Source organism: Pipistrellus kuhlii, unplaced genomic scaffold, assembly GCF_014108245.1.
Source record: "Pipistrellus kuhlii isolate mPipKuh1 unplaced genomic scaffold, mPipKuh1.p scaffold_m20_p_15, whole genome shotgun sequence".
Classification (NCBI taxonomy): Eukaryota; Metazoa; Chordata; class Mammalia; order Chiroptera; family Vespertilionidae; genus Pipistrellus; species Pipistrellus kuhlii.
The window spans coordinates 21,255,095-21,272,419 of record NW_023425460.1 but is presented as its reverse complement, the minus strand read 5'-3'; the positions used below and the strand labels follow the sequence as shown (position 1 = coordinate 21,272,419).

At 35.2% G+C, this 17,325-nt stretch overlaps 1 protein-coding gene across 2 annotated transcripts in view; it reads right to left on the bottom strand.

Moving 5' to 3' along the window:
* The window catches only part of PCDH15 (protocadherin related 15), a 613,865-nt gene that overhangs the window by 125,667 nt on the left and 470,873 nt on the right, over nt 1–17,325 (bottom strand). For both annotated transcript variants that reach the window (XM_045581870.1, XM_045581869.1), the window contains exon 21: nt 11,953–12,069. In XM_045581870.1, the coding sequence (XP_045437826.1) occupies nt 11,953–12,069 (117 nt within the window). The remainder of the gene's footprint in view (nt 1–11,952; nt 12,070–17,325) is intronic.

Sequence of the window (17,325 nt, the reverse complement as noted above, 5' to 3'; positions counted from 1 at the left end):
TATGGAGCTCTCCTTTAAAATAATGATGGGATCCTCTGAATTTTTCTAATAAATAAATCCTCATATTTAATATTGTTCTGTATTTTTATGAAACTGTATTTTTCATTCTTTTAGTTAGTGTCAAATAAAGATGACTTGAACTAGAGCTAGTAATTAGCAACCCTATCCTTTCTGTCTTAAAATCTTCCCATTTTTCTTAGGATAAAACAAATCATCTTGACACTGTCTTTATGCACACCAGACTGAATACAATCTGCCTCAGGTTTATCTCCCTACCTCCTTAGAAAATTGCCTCCTTTGTTTTTTAAAACTTATTTCCCCACTCCTACTTTTGAGCCTAATTCTTCTGTCCAGAACATAAAATCTAATGTGTTCCCACACCATTAGAGTTCTTATACAATCTATAGTGCTCTTACACTATATACTGCACAATGCAATAAATCTGAGTTACACATCATTGAACAAAACTGATATATTTTTAGTGATTGCAAAAATCATAGATGCATAGATTATTTTCTATATGGTTCAGAGGATTTCTAAGAATTTACTTAACTAAAAATGTGGTTACATTGTTCCCAAGTTTTCAATTTCAAACCCATCAATATCTGGTCATAGATACTCATTCATAGCTATTCACATTCATCTCTCAAGATGCTAGGCAATGGTAAGAAACATATGCTTATGTACTATGGGCCTCATATTTGGTCAAGTGGGGAGGACAGAAGGTGCACAGAAAAACACAATTTTCTCATATTTCTGATAAAGCTATCAGAATCATGGATGTACTAAATGAAGGTGCTAGAACTAGAGCACAGATTTTCAGAGTTATAGACAAGTGGACTTCATACCACTCTACATAGACACTTACATAAGAAAATGTGATATGCCTAAAAATAGTTTGATTTGTAAATATTACAGTGGTTGTGTTATATGTGGAATATGATCTGTTATATTATTTGAGTATTAGCATGACAAACTAAAACAATTTATGTGTCAAGATTTGGGACATTTTGTTTTAAACTCAAAGGGATAAAAGTAGATATGTATCATTATTAAGTGGAATACATGGAAGATGTCTATTTAAACAAAATATCCTGTAAAAATTATTTAAAATATGTACATACAGGGATTTGCAAAAATAGGTTTACTGTTTTGAAACAGGTTTCAGTATGTGAAACATGGAGTTTGTTCCTGTATTATTATTAATTGCTCTATTGTTTTCTATAGAAACAACTGTAAACCTACTTTTGCCCACTTGTGCACTTATTTGGGGATATTGTAAAGACCCTATTAGCATGGTAGTTTCATGAAAACTTTATTTCCCAATTTGACTATGTCATGGATGACATCAGAGTTACTTCCAGAGTCCAGGCATTGGTATCCTGAAGTTCACAAACGATGAGGCCACAAGCACTGTCCCAGACCAGAGGCAAAGTGAAGCATTTTTGCCATGAAAGCAAGACTGAGGAGTAAATACCGTAGTAACCAAAATCCGTGTGCCTGACATTCACTAAGTGTTTTCATTTTTCATTAAGTACAAGCACCAATCCACTGAGGTGATCTTAATGTTCTTATATGGAAATGAGGTTCACAGAAGTTAAGTAACTTCTTTATGTAACTTAAGTCTTAAAGGATTATGTGGACAATATCATTTTTCCTAGTTAAACACAAACACCAACACTAGTAACATTAGTCAATAACTTAATGGGACTCTGGGGATGTTTGCCAACCCTAATAGCCCCAAAGAACAACATGATTTATGACATCTATTAAATGAATTAATTAATTTGTTTGTTTATGTATTAGGCTTCTTTCCAAATACAATTTGGAATAGTCTGTGACTTATTTAAATATTGTGTGGTCTCCAAAGTGTGAAAGGCATGATTTCAACACTATGATGTCCTTTTATCTACTAAATTTGATATATATAAAACTCAATAATATTAATATGAGACAAAACTACTGGAAGAGTACTTTATTTAGTACATATGTAGTAATTTGGTGATATACTGAGATGATACTCTGAGCCTGGCAGTTTTTCTAGATATGGGAATATGATGGACAAAAAAAAAATTAAAAATCTTGTAACAATGTTGCTTATGTTAGTTTTTTTTAAACTAAAGGTAATATATTTCTATACAATAACAAGGCATATGTAACTAATAGAACTGAATAAATATAAACTTATATGAAGAAAATATAACCTTGAGATTTCAAATATTTTCTTTATTAGTTAGTACATTTTTACTTTTAATTTCCATTCTTTTTAGTGTCAAACACAGTATGTTTTGACTTAATGATGGTGAGAATGTAGTTAATCACTACAGAAAGTAATTGCAGATCTGTATGAAAGATGTCTTAAACCTGCAAACATAAGGAATTTCAATGAGACTATAATGGACTAAAATAATAAGTGCTTATTATCAGGGGATATCTGGATTTAGTCATTTTTCTTAAATACATAATTACCAAGAAATTGCTCAGACTCATGTAATTTTCTTCATAATAATGGCAATCGCATTTTGTCAGGAAATACTAACCCTATTATTATCATTACACACAAACATTAGGTAATTTGTTTTCAAGTACACAAAGAGTTCTCTCTCTGACATGGTTCCCAAAATTGTTTCTCCCAATGTCTTTGAAATCAACTAATCTGATGTATTCTGTAACAATACAATTTAGCATCAGGGAGTAATATAAAGTGGTTTGATTCATTGTTGTTGTTGTTCACTCATTATGACAGTCATTTAAAAAAATTCTAGTGCATTTAACTAGATGTTAAGGTATACTTAAGAATAGAAGAAACTGCAACAAAACTCTCCATATAACCATTGAGAAGATCATGTACTTTTCTTCCTTCCTCTCCCCAATCCTGCTTTCAAACACCTGAAGTGACCACTATGCTTTGACAACACAGTAAGTTGAAGCTCTTAAAGGCAAGGTCCTTATGCCATATATCATTGACTTAACATAATGTCTGCATATAGTTCAATTTCTACAGATAGTGTAATCACACAGCTACTAAAAATTTTAAGACATATTTGCTTCAAGATTATTTACCACTAACTCTTTTGGGAATTTTTTTTCCAAAGGTAAACATAAGTCAATCCCCTAAAGACATCAAATCATATATTTATTTTAACATTCCTTTATTTGGATACATTTTTTAAATGTATAAGGTAACAGTGGGGGCATATTTAACTTCCTTTAAATTAGATTTTACTAAAATCTCTGTACCTGTGGTCCAAACAAAATAAAATTTCCTTTACACAAACCAACTTCCAAAACCAAGGGAACTTAAAAATAAAGATGAACTTGAACTAGAGCTAGTAATTAGCAACCCTATCCTTTCTGTCTTAAAATCCTCCCATTTTTCTTAGGATAAAACAAAACATCTTGACACTGTCTTTATGAATACAATCTGCCTCAGGTTTATCTCCCTGCCTCCTTACAAAATCGCCTCCTTTGTTTTTTAAAATTTTTTATTTTCCTCCACCTGTTGAGCCTAATTCTTCTGTCTAGAACCATCCACACAAAATCAGATTCATCTCGTATGGTTTTACAGCACCCTAAACATTTATTCCTTAAAGATTTTCTAGTTGTCATTTTTATTTACTTGATTAATTTGTGATTAACTTCTATATCTTTATGTTTGAAATTCTAAGGCTAGAAAATGTGAAAACTTCAATCCTTAACACTTATTGTAGTGCCCTTAAATATTGCGGGGTTTTTATTTTGTTTGGACCACATGTACAGAGACTTAAGTAAAATATAACCAATAATTTATGGAACATTTTCATCAATGGATCTGCTAGGCATATTTATTTCTCATTTTGTTATGTCAATTTATCCTCACATCTTGTTCCTACTTAGTATAACCTCCTCTTTTTCAAAAATGGCAACCATTTTAATGCATTTAAAGAGTAGCTTTTAACTACACTGTTGTAGTGCACTGCATGATTGTTCAGCAAATATTTCTTTTTATTTTTTTTAACTCTACTTATTGCACTACTGACTTTGGGCTTGGCCACATGACTTGCTTTGGTCAATGGAAGCCGAGGGACTGTGACACACAGCCAAGTTACATGGGATCATGCGGTTAAGCAAGTTCTTTTGTGATCCTGTCCTTCACTCTGTGAAGAGCAGGTGGCTCAGTAAAGGATTCCTGAGGAAAGAAGCACATGAGATTGACAGGAACTCAACCTTCAGTCTGAATCCAAGACCAGCCAACCCAGCTGCTTCAAATAATATACTTTTTTTTTTATAATGAACTAGTAATATTTTGGTATTCTTTACTCTGCCGCATGTGGGTGGGTAAATCTAACTGGTACTACTGTGTGCATTTTTGCTTTTTTTCCCTAACTTTATGTAATGGTATTTTTTTTTTTTTTTTACTATTCTGTTATTAGATTGCAATCTTGTTATGTGTTCATAAAACCCTGCTGTACTAGAAATGCACAGGTTACTTCACTGTTAATAAAGATCCCAGGTATATGGGAATCCTTTTGATGTCAGAGTCCATCTGTAATTATTAATGTTCCTGTCACTGAAATTTTCTTGAATGCTTTGAAATCTGGGTCCCAAAGAAATATTTTCACTCCCATGTTCATTGAAGCATTATTCACAACAGCCAAATTGAAGACATAACTTAAATATCTGTAAGTGAAAGAGTGAATAAAGAATATGTGGTATAGCCAAAACTGGTTTGGCTCAGTGGTAGAGCATCGGTCTGCGGACTGAAAGGTCCCAGGTTTGATTTCGATCAAGGGCATGTACATTGGTTGCGGGCACATCCTCGGTAGAGGGTGTGCAAGAGGCAGCTGGTCGATGTTTCTCTCTCATCGACGTTTCTAGCTCTCTATCTTTCTCCCTTCCTCTCTGTAAAAAATCAATAAAATATATATTAAAAAAGAAAAAAAGAATATGTGGTATAGCCTGGTGAGTGTGGCTCAGTGGTTGAGCATCAAATCATGAACCAGGAAGTCACGGTTTGATTCCTGGTCAGGGCACATGGTCAGGTTGCTGTTTCAGTCCCCGGTAGCAGGAGGCAGCCCATCAGTGATTTTCATCATTGATGTTTCTATATCTCTCTCTGAAATTAATAAAAATATATTTTTTTAAAAAGAAGGAAAAAAGAAAGAACTTGCAAGGTGTATTATTATAAAAAAATTTAAGACATATTTGAGTAAACCAAGAGATGGGACAAAGCAAATGTGTTTTTTCACTCCAGCTAGAAACTATTGATTCACTTTTGATTGTGCTTTTATTCTGTGATACTCAACCTTGGGTCCAATAACTGTTAATTCTTCTATATCAATGGATTTTAAGTATTTATATTTCCCCCATTTTCATTATCAATCTTTTCCTTTTCCTCCTTAAATGAAAACAATAACTGCTAACTCATGTCCTGGTTTCATTTATCTTATTCAATGATAAAAGTGTATCACAGGAAATTAATTGTTCTAATATATAGCTTTAATTTTGCCTCTGCCCTGTTTGTAAGTCATTAGTAAGCTTCTTCTTCTGATATAATAAAATGTATTCCATACAACATGTCTTCCACATTTCCTGTCCCCAGATGAGAGGCTAAAAACATCCATAATACATTCTTTTAATAGCTAACATTCATTGAATCAGTTCAAATCACAGCACACATATTCAGAAACAACTGATGAACGTTTGGACTGCAATTTTTGGATAGTTTTTCTAGGCTGATTTCTTCTACCCTCACTTAAACGAATCCCCTACACTTTTAAAAGTTGAATTCTGACCCAGAGCAGCTCAGACCATACCAAGGAACCTTCATTCCATGGTACCTTTCATATACACTCTCATGGCTTCATCTCTTTTCTTTCTTGCTATAGTCTTATTTGTGAAGTCTGCACTAAATGCTTTCTGATTGATTTATTCATTCAGTAAGTACCATGAAGGGTTTCTATTGTGGCAGGCACAAGTTTGGTTGTAGTCTACGCCCTAAGAATAGCTATCATTTAAGGAAATGGAATAATTATAAAGTGGTTCTCAATGAGACCAAGAGTTACCACGGCCTGGCTCTGAGGGTGTGAAGGCAAGAACCCAAATCCTGAGAAACCAAGCTATTATTTCTTTTTCTTTATTTTATTGATTTCAGAGAGGAAGGGAGAGGGATAGAGAGATAGAAACATCAATAATGAAAGAGAATCATTGATCAGCTGCCTCTTGCACACCCCCTACAATGGAGTTGGGACCTTAACCCAGCATGTCCCCTCACCAAGAACCAAACCATGACCTCCTGGTTTACAGGTCGATGCTCAACCACTGAGCCATACTGGCTGAGTCAAGTCACCCTTTCAAAGGCTCTGTTCTCATTTTCCCTGACAAGAAATTCAAGATAAAGGAAATCACTTAAGCCATAAGCCAGGCGTCTTCAAACTACGGCCCGCGGGCCACATGCGGCCCGCAGAGGAGTCTGATCCAGAGGAGTCTGATCCGGCCCGCCAGGTTTTTTGGGCAGTGAGCGCAGCAGAGGTGTTACAGTAGGAATTAGTAGTTCATATAGTCCGGCCCTCCAGCTCTCTGAAGGACCGTGATCTGGCCCCCACTTTTAAAAAGTTTGAGGACCCCTGCATAAGCCATCATTTTAGCTTATAAGCATGGTGGTTTCCTAATTACAAGAGCAACTTTTACATCACTAACAGTTGAAATCTAATATTGATTTCAAGTAATTTTAACAGTATCATTATTCTTGAAATAAATCTATATGCTATGAAAAGGATTCTTAGAATACTTCACATGGCCTTTTGTTGACATTAGCCATGTATTAACTTTCTCAGAAAGCCTTCCCTTTGATACTCATTTACACTTTCAAACCTAATTATAACTCATTGTCAATGTGAAGATCAAGTCCCAAATGTTTCATGGTGTGCTTTCAAATGAAGTATTTAAGACCAAAGGGACTAAGACTGGGCTTATAGCTTCTCAATTTGCACGAACTGACATGCATCATGAAAATAGTTCTTGATTACTTCCTTAACACCTTTGATGTGAGGAAAACAAACAAACAAATAAACAAAAAAACCACTGTGCTGAGTATATACCCCCACATGCTCCTGGGTCAGCAATTTGCCTTGTAGGCAATGATGTTTAAAACCAAAGTTTTCGCAACATTGCTAGCAATCACCTAAATCAATACAGCGTAGCAACACAAGTCAGTATGTGGCAAGTGGTGAAAAAATAGAACTGTGGAGATGTCATTCAGAAATGATAAAGGACCGCTTATATTATCTAGAGATAAAAATACAATCTTATAACACTCCTGGATCTGTATAATTTTAACTATTGCACAAAAAGCAAGCAGTAAATCATGGATAAAGATGCTTCGTCGTTGCTTTCATTTTACTGTGATGCCATCTAGTAATGGATTGAATCAGAATAACTATTTAAAGGTTAAGCACTTTGAGCACCATAATTATCTGCCATTATTTGGTGATGACATGACATTTTAATAAAACACAAGGTATGAATCATAAAAGAAAAACCTGACCATGTTTTTCACTCTCTAGAGATCAACAAAAGTGCCCTTGAGTGAGTGAGGAGAGTGTTAAAAGCCACCTGTGAAAATACTTTAACAATAATTCCTCTGGTAGTTTGTCTGAACTCTGAGGACTAGTATAGCTCTCAGAATCTCCAAAAGGGGGGGGGGAAACGCCTCATACTGCAATTATTTTCCTTTTAGAGAAATCCTCAGGGTGTGTGGGGGGGAAGTATAGTGAGAATACTTATTGATTTTTCAGCCAATTACTATTGAGTGAGAACATATAAGATCTTTTTCATGAAATGTATTTAATTCATAAATCAATATAAAAAATAAAAATGGAGTCTTCAATGTCTAAATAATTCCTACACCAATACAAGCAAATATGAGAGTTTGTTTAAATTGCTAATATTAAACATGTTTCAATTACTGCTTTACTTTAAACAAGAATCTTATGAATTCCTAAAATGTGCAAAGGAAAAATAATGTTATGAAAATGAAAAGGTAATACTTGTAGGTGCCTCAGATTTTCTTGGAGATGAACAAATGTAAATTTCATTCATTTATCCCAATTTTTCCTTCCCACATGCTCACAAAGGACATGATTGTGTCGGGCATTCCCTGGCCCACAAAGAGAACTTTTGTACCCTGCAGTGTGAGAGGTAGCTTCAGAAAGAATAAGTACATGCAAATGGAAATTGCACTTGCAGTTTTATGTTTTGTGAACATTTGGAGTGAGACTTCTCTGGTGAGCAGAAAGGAAAAGTTAGCAATTTTAAATATCCAAAATGATTAGTCATCCACTATTCACATCAATGCTGTAACAAAATCAAGGCAGAAAATCAAAGTCCTAACAGCTTTAATTCAATGGGAAGAAGAAAAAAAAGAAGAAAAAAAAACTCCCTTGAAGATTTTTTCCCCTCCTTTCAGAGCACTTCAGTTTTGCACAACACGCATTTTATAATTTTTAATTTATATTCAGCAACAATGCTCTCTCTGGCTCTAAGACCTTACCCAGTTTCTCCATCTGATATTTCAGAAGATTTTGCTATTGCTATTTTCTAGTTTAAAATGGATGGTTCTCACGTCATTCAAAAGAAGCAAGATGTCTTGAATATCTGTTTATTTAAATTATTCAACCAATTTTTCTAACAGGGCATTAAATACCAAGCATAGAGTTAGATGTGGGAATATAAACTCGAATAAGTTATGATTCCCATTCTACAGGTCATTACTTTCTAGTTTGAAAAGGAGACCTTTGTGTAAACACTAGTGACCAGTGCACGAAATTTGTGCACATTAAAGGGGAATTAATTAGAGCAAATATTTTAATATTGCTATTTGCCCTTCTCTATAATAGAAATGTCAGAGATGAAAGAAAATAGGTAAAATGTATATGAAAAACTTCCTCTTGTCAGAGTCTGGGGTGCACCATGGGAACCAGAGTTAAGATCCCACATACCCACATGACCCTCAAAATCATTCAAGACCCAGATTCTACTGACCCCACCTCCACTGGGCTAGATCCAGACCCAGCTGGCCCTACTCCTGTCAAGCCCCACTGGGTGGGTGGAGACAGCCTCAGGTCGTCTGGCCTGGTGCTGGGGCGGGGGCACAGCCTGACATTCCCCTGTCCCAGGCTGGGCTGCATGCCTTGAGATACCCCATTAAGCTCTGCTGGATCAGGGGTGCAGCCTGAGGTCCCCCAGACTGGTGCCAGGGCTGGGGGCAAGCCTGAGGGAGGCCCCTCCACCAGCCTACCACTACTCAGCCTCAGATCCCTGCTGATTGCTCATTAAGGCTCCTTACAGGAACTCGGCCTCTTCTGTGGGTTCAGCCATCTTGTTATGGTATGATGGTCAATTTGCAAATTCCCTCTTTATTAGATAAGATAGTGTTCCCATAGATATTTATAGCCCCAACTTGCAGACTGACAGGAGATGGGAAGGGTATGAAATTGAAACTATCTTGCAATTAATATACTCTGTTTATAATAGGAACAGAGTAGAAAACACTGAAGTTCATCCACCAAATATTTAGTCTGTATTTAAGACACCAACATAAAATAACAGAAGTAAAATGTGATCATAATATTTTTGAAGATTGTGTAAAGTAATATTTTTTTTCCTGAAAATTTTCATGGAATTGAGCTTTTATTTCTAATTAGTGTAGGTGCAGCCAAATTGGAACTATGTTTATTGAAGGGGCCCAATTTGAAGCAATAATTGGAGAACTCAGGTTGAATATTGGTTATACCAAAAGATTGCTAGTGTTTCAAGAATTAAAACTGAGTTTGATATCAGACATGCTCACTAACTGAAATAAGTTGTGCTCAGCATTCCAACTGAAAGACTGGCATCTACCGTTCATCTACTAAAAAGCCAGGAATATTATCAAATGTTAAAAACTACTGGGAATGCCAACCTAAGAACTTTCAAAGAAATACAGAATTTGAGCCTGCTAAATTTCCATGAGAGAGGCAGGGTATAAAAACAGGGTTTTCTCTCTAAATAAGTACTATAGCTTTATAAAATGTACAATGGACTAAGACAGTGGTCGGCAAACTCATTTAGTCAACAGTACAACAATTAAAATTTCTTTTGAGAGCCACATTTTTTAAACTTAAACTATATAGGTAGGTACATTGTTATTAACTTAATTAGGGTATTCCTAAGCTGGCCTTTGCTAAAAATTCAAGGGACCAAATAGCTGCATGTGGCTTGTGAGCCAAAGTTTGCCAACCACTAGACTCAGACAATTTCTCTCACATCAGTACAGTGACCTGAATGTCAAACTAGGTAACAAGGTCACAGGTGACAAAGGCAAAGTGAGGATTTTGCCATCTTTGAGGTCTGCCCCACATAGGTGACTAGCAGGCTTACTTTTAGTCTTTCATCATTTATGTCACTAACCTCAATATTATCTTAAATTCTGCACTGGTGAAAATTTCTCTGAAATCTGAATTTGCTAAGATGCTGTGTTTCATTACACTATCTAGTCTGTGTGTGTTACAGTTTCTATATGCAATTCCTTTATCTCTGTCAGTTTGGAATCAGTTTCTGGAGAGCAAACACTGGTTTGCACAATGACCATCACGGAATTGGTGTCCAAAGCATTTCTTGAATAGAACTGAATGGATATTCTTCATTTGAAACTCTCCGAGAAGTTTACTTAAAATGCAGACAAACCACCTACTTCACATTTACCATCTCTATGAGTGTGTTTGACTATGATTTCATTTATATGCGGAATCCAATGAACAACATAAACTAACAAAGTGAAGACAAACTCATGGATGCAGGGGACAGATTGACAGCTGTCAAAGGGAAGGGGGCTGGGGGCTGGATGTGAAAGTAAAAGGATTAAACAAAAAAGAAAAATGAAAGACCCATAGACACAGGCAACAGCAAGGTGATGGCCAGAGAGAAAGGCGGGGTGGGAGGGTGAAGATAGAAGAAAGTCAAGGGAGGATAAGTGGTGATGTAGATGATGTGTTGCAGAACTGCATACCTGAGACCTATATGATATTATTAAACAATGACACCTCAATAAATTCAATTAAAAAAAGACTATGCCATTTTGTCTAGCATATTCCCGAGATATAATAAATGTTTCAGACATCATAGCATACCCAAAGAAAGAAGCTTCTGAGTGCAAGTTCACTGCTTTCACCTTAGCATTACTATTTTCAAGACCTTTTATGATGTCACAATTGAAGCTAAAAACTGAAATGACTGCTATTCACCTTTATTAGATAAATAGCATTACGTAAGTACTATTTATATTAGGACTATGAAACAGAACTTTAAAATCTCTTATAAAATTCAGCTTTTCTATATGTTTTTTTCACTTTTCTAAAATGTGTTATTCAATACCTTTAATATTTTTATAATATATCAGCCACTGACTTAAGAATGTGAGTTCACTTAAGTAAAATAAACAAACAAACAAATAAATTCATCTTCATCGTTTGGTCAAAAATTTTTACATATTTAATGAGTATTAAATCATATGTTGATTTAGAGTTGGTAACAAAATAATTATGCATGAATAAAATGGAAAACATATAAGGATAAAATCTATCTTCATTAAACTTAAACTTATACTTTTCTCAATCAAGAGTCCAAATTATACAGGCTGCTTATGTAGACAATTATGTCTCTACCCATATATTTTTATCATTAGTACTAGATACATTGGTAATAGTAAATTTTGAATTCTAGTGAAACAGAAAGCATATCCCTAATTGTCTAACTTTAACAATAATCGTTTGATATATGGTCTGTGCCCGAGGATGGAACAGGCGAGAGCACATCAAATGGGTGAGTGAACAGGACAAAACACATAAACACGTGCTGCCTGGGGAGCTGGGCCATTCACTGCCCAGTGTTAAAGGTTTCCTCACTACAGAATATGGGTCAACGTCTCTTACTTACAGGAGGGTCTGCATCTTCAGCATAAACACTCGTGATTGGTGTACCCTTGGCAGCATCTGGAGCCACAATCCCTTTGTACATGCGTTTACTAAACACTGGAGGGTAGTCATTCATGTCCTGGAAAACACAATTAAGAGGTTAGTGCTTGGAGGTTCGATTCCGGTCAGGGGCATGTACCTGAGTTGCAGGCACATCCCCAGTAGGGGGAGTGCAAGAGGCAGCTGGTCGATGTTTCTCTCTCATGGACGTTTCTAGCTCTATATATTTCTCCCTTCCTCTCTGTAAAAAATCAATAAAATATATTAAAAGAGGTTTAGTGCTTGGATTGAAACTAGGTTAGGTACCCCAGTTACTTGACCGGCTCCATCTCTTCATACCATACAACTCATTTGCCACTGTCATTCTCAGTCCTCTCAGTTCCATTACTCCCACTTCAGAATGGTGCCCCAGAGGAGACTGCCAGTGTGCCTATACATTATGATATATAGTATATCATATATAGTATATCACGAAGGCCATTCCGCTGGAGAAAACATTCCATCACCCCCACCCCCACCTGCAACCCAAATACACCTTTTAGAGACCGGAGTAATGTTTGAAATGCTCTCTAAAGATACTCGTATTGAAATGATGTGTTATTGAACTTTGGAAATAATGAAAAAACACATTATATAAAAAGTGCCATCCAATGAGCAAGTAAAGAAGATGGTGTTTTTATGTTTTGCTTTGTTGTTACTATTTTCAAAAGCACTCCAATGTTTCTGTTCCAACTTCAAATTCTTTATATATCGGGTACTTAGCACAATGGCATGACTAGAACATTTCAAATGCAAAGAATGAGACTTCCTTTGATGCCATCTTACATATATACAACTTGAAAATGATTAAAGAATGTTTTCCCTATAGTTCACCACGATAAAGACAAATAGGACTAGATGTTCTTATACATGAAAAACAATGATCATTAAGTATTTTTCTAAGTATTTGATATTTATCATTTTTACTTTCATAACTCAGTGATATAAGTAACTATGCAGTGTCAGCCATTAAACAATGATTTATCAAGTTCCTACCATTTTTATGCCCGAGTACTAAGCACTGTGGATACTGTGGTGACTCAAGCAAAAGGTGCCTCTGTCTTCATGTCACTTTACTGTCATTTGACAGGTAAAGATACTAATCCTACCAGATAGGTTAATGACTTGACTTAGTTGGCAGAGCTAACTTGATCAATCTGGTCCCCTGAGAGTAAGACCATTTTTCTCTCATGCCTTTTATCCTTTAGGGGAAATTGCATTTTATTATTTTTCTCAAAAGCAATGCTTATTAAATTAGCTAATTTAAATTTCATAAACTTATTTATTTTAAAATAATCATTATGCCCCGCATTCTTTTTGGGTAATTTGTGTCAAACATATTTGAGCCTGAAGCTACATCTGTTAATTACCTTGCTCTCCAGGTCATCTTTTTTCCTCACTTGTTATTAGAAACACAAGAAGAAAATTATTCTACATAGTCTTTGATATTTTCTCTGTGACAACAGTTTTCATGTACAATGTCAATGGCGAGCACCCTAATTAACTGATTATAAACACCTCTTCTCAAAGAGGTCAAAATAATTATCTATTACAATCAAGTAGAGCTTGTTTTATGTTCACCATAGAGTTGACTTCTAAGTTGTGAATATAAAGAAACCTGCAGACTCCAAAAAGAAACAGGAGGTCTTGAAATTCGTGTAAAACTGGAAGGAAAATTATTTTCTCTGTTTGACATATAGTATTCACTCGTTGTAATGGTTCTGCACCCAAAGTCATATAAACTCAATATGCTCTTAAAAAGTTCCTTCTCCTCCACCCACAGGGGGCATCAGGAACCTTAATGTGACAAGGCACTTTTTGGATAACTTGATTCTTCAGAAAGTAAAAAGAAGACACAATATTTTTCTAATTATGTCCACACAACTGCCAAGAGTGTTGACTACAGTGGCCTAAATTTGCTGAGAAAGTATCCACTAGATTTGCCTTCTAACTGAATGCATGGTGGTCATTTTATAATCTGGCCTCACCAACTGATTTGATGCAAATCTAAGGCTGTAGATAACTGAAAACTGCTGAAACATTAATGTCCCTAATTTTATGTTGCTTGCTATTGACAGGATGAAGAATAAATCAATATAATTATTATAGCATTACTTCTTCTTATGGTACACTGCACACATTTTGAGATTACAATATTTTATTGTGGCTAAAATGTACAGCCAGTTGCCCATAGTTCTTGCACCATGCATTACTTCAAATGATAACATTTATTGAAATGTAATGCCATTGGCATAATCATTCGTTGGGTATATTTATGCTCCAGGGATATCTGAAGAAAAATGTACACATGACTTGCTTCTGTACAAATGTTCTATTATGCCTCAAATTAAGGATAAAGTTCACTCTCCAAAAACAAGCCCCTTTCTGTTAGCCATTACTCCACTAGAGGGTAGTATTGGCAAAAAGAAACATTTCCTTTTCTGTTCTTTTGTCAATTTTATCCTCAACAATTTGTCCAAAACCCTTAATATTTGCTTTCTGTGGTTATATTTTTTATCTGACCAATAACTAGTGTGGCAAGCAAAACTAAGTACATAATGTCAAGGATGATGCATGTTATGAAAGAGACAGTACAAGGCTATGATGAGAGTTTACAGCATGAAGTTTAATTAGCTACATTTAACATAGGATACGTTTCTGTGATCTGAACAAATTCACCATCGCTCACGCATTCTGGCAGGTGAAATAGCCTTTCCAAATCAATAGCTAAATTAGAGGAGGATAACGCTGTGCAGTGTTGACAAACCCAGTGATTTAATACATAATTCTATTGCTTTCTAGTTCCCTCTGTTGCAGTGGTAACATGGGGGCGGGGGGGGGGGAAGGAGGTGATATGTTTTTGGAATTTTTCTAAGCCATGGTTATCATGGTAAATTGAGACAATGAGTGTATATTCTGAACTCAAGTCTATGAGCAGATTCTAATAATATCACCCCATTTTAGTCTTTCTCAAAAGTGCTTAATAGTTACGTGTGTGAGCATGTGTCTGTATACCAGGCAAATGCTTAGTGTATGAAATGTATCATTTCAATTAACTTTCCTAAAATATTTTAGTTATTATTATTACTATTATTCATGTTTTACATATAAGAAAACTGAAGCTTACAGAGATTAATTGTTCACTGTTATCCTGCAACAAAGGATACAGTTATGATTTAATTCTATTATATCAGATCCTAAAAGCCTCATTCTGATATGTGGAGGCAAGGAGAAAGAGAAATGGCAAAGTCATCAGGAGATTATACGTAAGATGACTTAAATATGATTTTCAATTTTAAAAACTCACACGTAACTTTTAAGATATCTCTTTCCAATAATATTTTACATTTAAAAAATTCTTCCACTAGTTACTATACTTTAATCTTGGCAACCTGGTGAACTTCTAAACATTGTATAATGCTAATTTATTTCCCTGAAGATAATTGTTATAATAACTATTCATAAAGCTTTTTTTTGGTAAAAAGAGAGTTATATGTGGAAGATTCCAATATATCAAGCATTCTCCCCACATGTGGTGGCCAATCCAACAGGATGAAGATAGCAGCCACAAACAATGGTGGGGTTGAGAAATAATGGCTATGCTTAGCAGTAACCAGTAAAGCTTATTAGCATCCATTGTCCCCATTAGGAGGACATTCAATTTTGGAACTTGTGGCGGTACTAAGCCTTCTCAGGTGGGGGAAATATGATAATCCTTGAAGGGTAAAAATCTCTGGGCATAGGCAATTTTACTTGCTTTCCCTTGTTTGGTTCTTTAGAGGTGATATCTCACATCTTAGTTGTGAAATTCTAGAACACCAGAGTATTCAGATACTTTATAAAACTATCTGACTCAGCCCATGGCATGTCCTCCCTGGTGTATTCACATTTTTTAAACTTCCTGGGTAATATTAGAAAAAAAATACACTAAACAAGAATATAACAGTGAAAAATAGAACACAGGGGAACATTTGATGACTATACTCCCAAACAAGTATATCTCTAGGTCAACCAATTCTAAGGGAAAAAACATCAACCAACTCCAAAGGAAAAATGAACTCCAAGTTGTAAAAACTAATGATTACTCTGTTAAAACATACTCCCATTAGCTGGTTCATTGAAATCATCTTTAATTCACTCTTCCCTTTCCAGTGGAAGGGAAGGAAATATGCTGTAAATCTTAAAATGTCCAGAATTTCCTATGGTATTTTTTGAGTCCTAGACTCTCATACCATAACTCCTCTGACCGAACCCAAACTAGGACACTACCAATACTGTCACCATGGAGCATCAGCAGCACATCAATGCCTGCCGTGTGTCCAGGGTTTGGTAAATGATACCTTGATGCTGGATACTGAATTTCTATAGGAAAGCTAGAAAAGCCTATTTTCTATATTTTTTTCCGGGGTGGGGGTGGGGGCGCCGGGGAGGGGGCGGGACATAGAATCATTTATTTTCTACCGGGAGTAGGAAACCCCTTTGAAAGATGAAAATACTAACTTCATCTTTTAAGATACATTGTATTTCCAAAAACTTTGGCTCTAATGGATAGTCTTCCATTTTCTATCTTTCCACCAATTCCTGCCCCCTCCTACTATTCCTGCTCCTATTAACCCTATCTCCCTCACTCTCCTACTACTGTGCAGCCATTCTATCTAAAATTACCATCAGCAAAATGACTTAAATTGTCTTTTTATTTTTCAACCCTTTCAATGCTGCCAAGTATTGTATATCCATTGATATATTTAAACTGTTCTGGCCCATAGTCAGCTTTTGTCATACCACAAAAAAACAGAGCTTTTCTTTACATGCATTTTCTGTTGTATATTAGAATTCTATGTATAAGGTAAGATTTTTCTCTGAATTTTATGTTATTTGTATTTTCCAAAGATTCATCCATATCATCTAATTTTCTATCATTAAATGTGCAATGAAATAGGTCTTGTTTTATCAATGTTCTAAAAAAATACTTTGCAATAAAAATCCATATTAATTTTTATGATAATAATTGGTTTTGTTTTGGGTCCTTAAAACGTGGGACCAAGAGAACTCTTTGCAGGTGTCTGTCATATAATTCTATTTTCTTACTATTGTGGAAATATTTTTCCTTCTGAATGTCACTTTAATTTCCCTATTCTCACTCCAGTTTTAAATGAATTTGATCAACTAGTTATAAAACTCTAGATATTTCTTTTTTCTTGTTTACAAAACAAATTATATTTCCACTCATTTTCAAAGAGAGGTCTTCAAGATGCTTCCCCTGTGGTGTCTGTTTTGAGTAGAAATATCTCTTAGC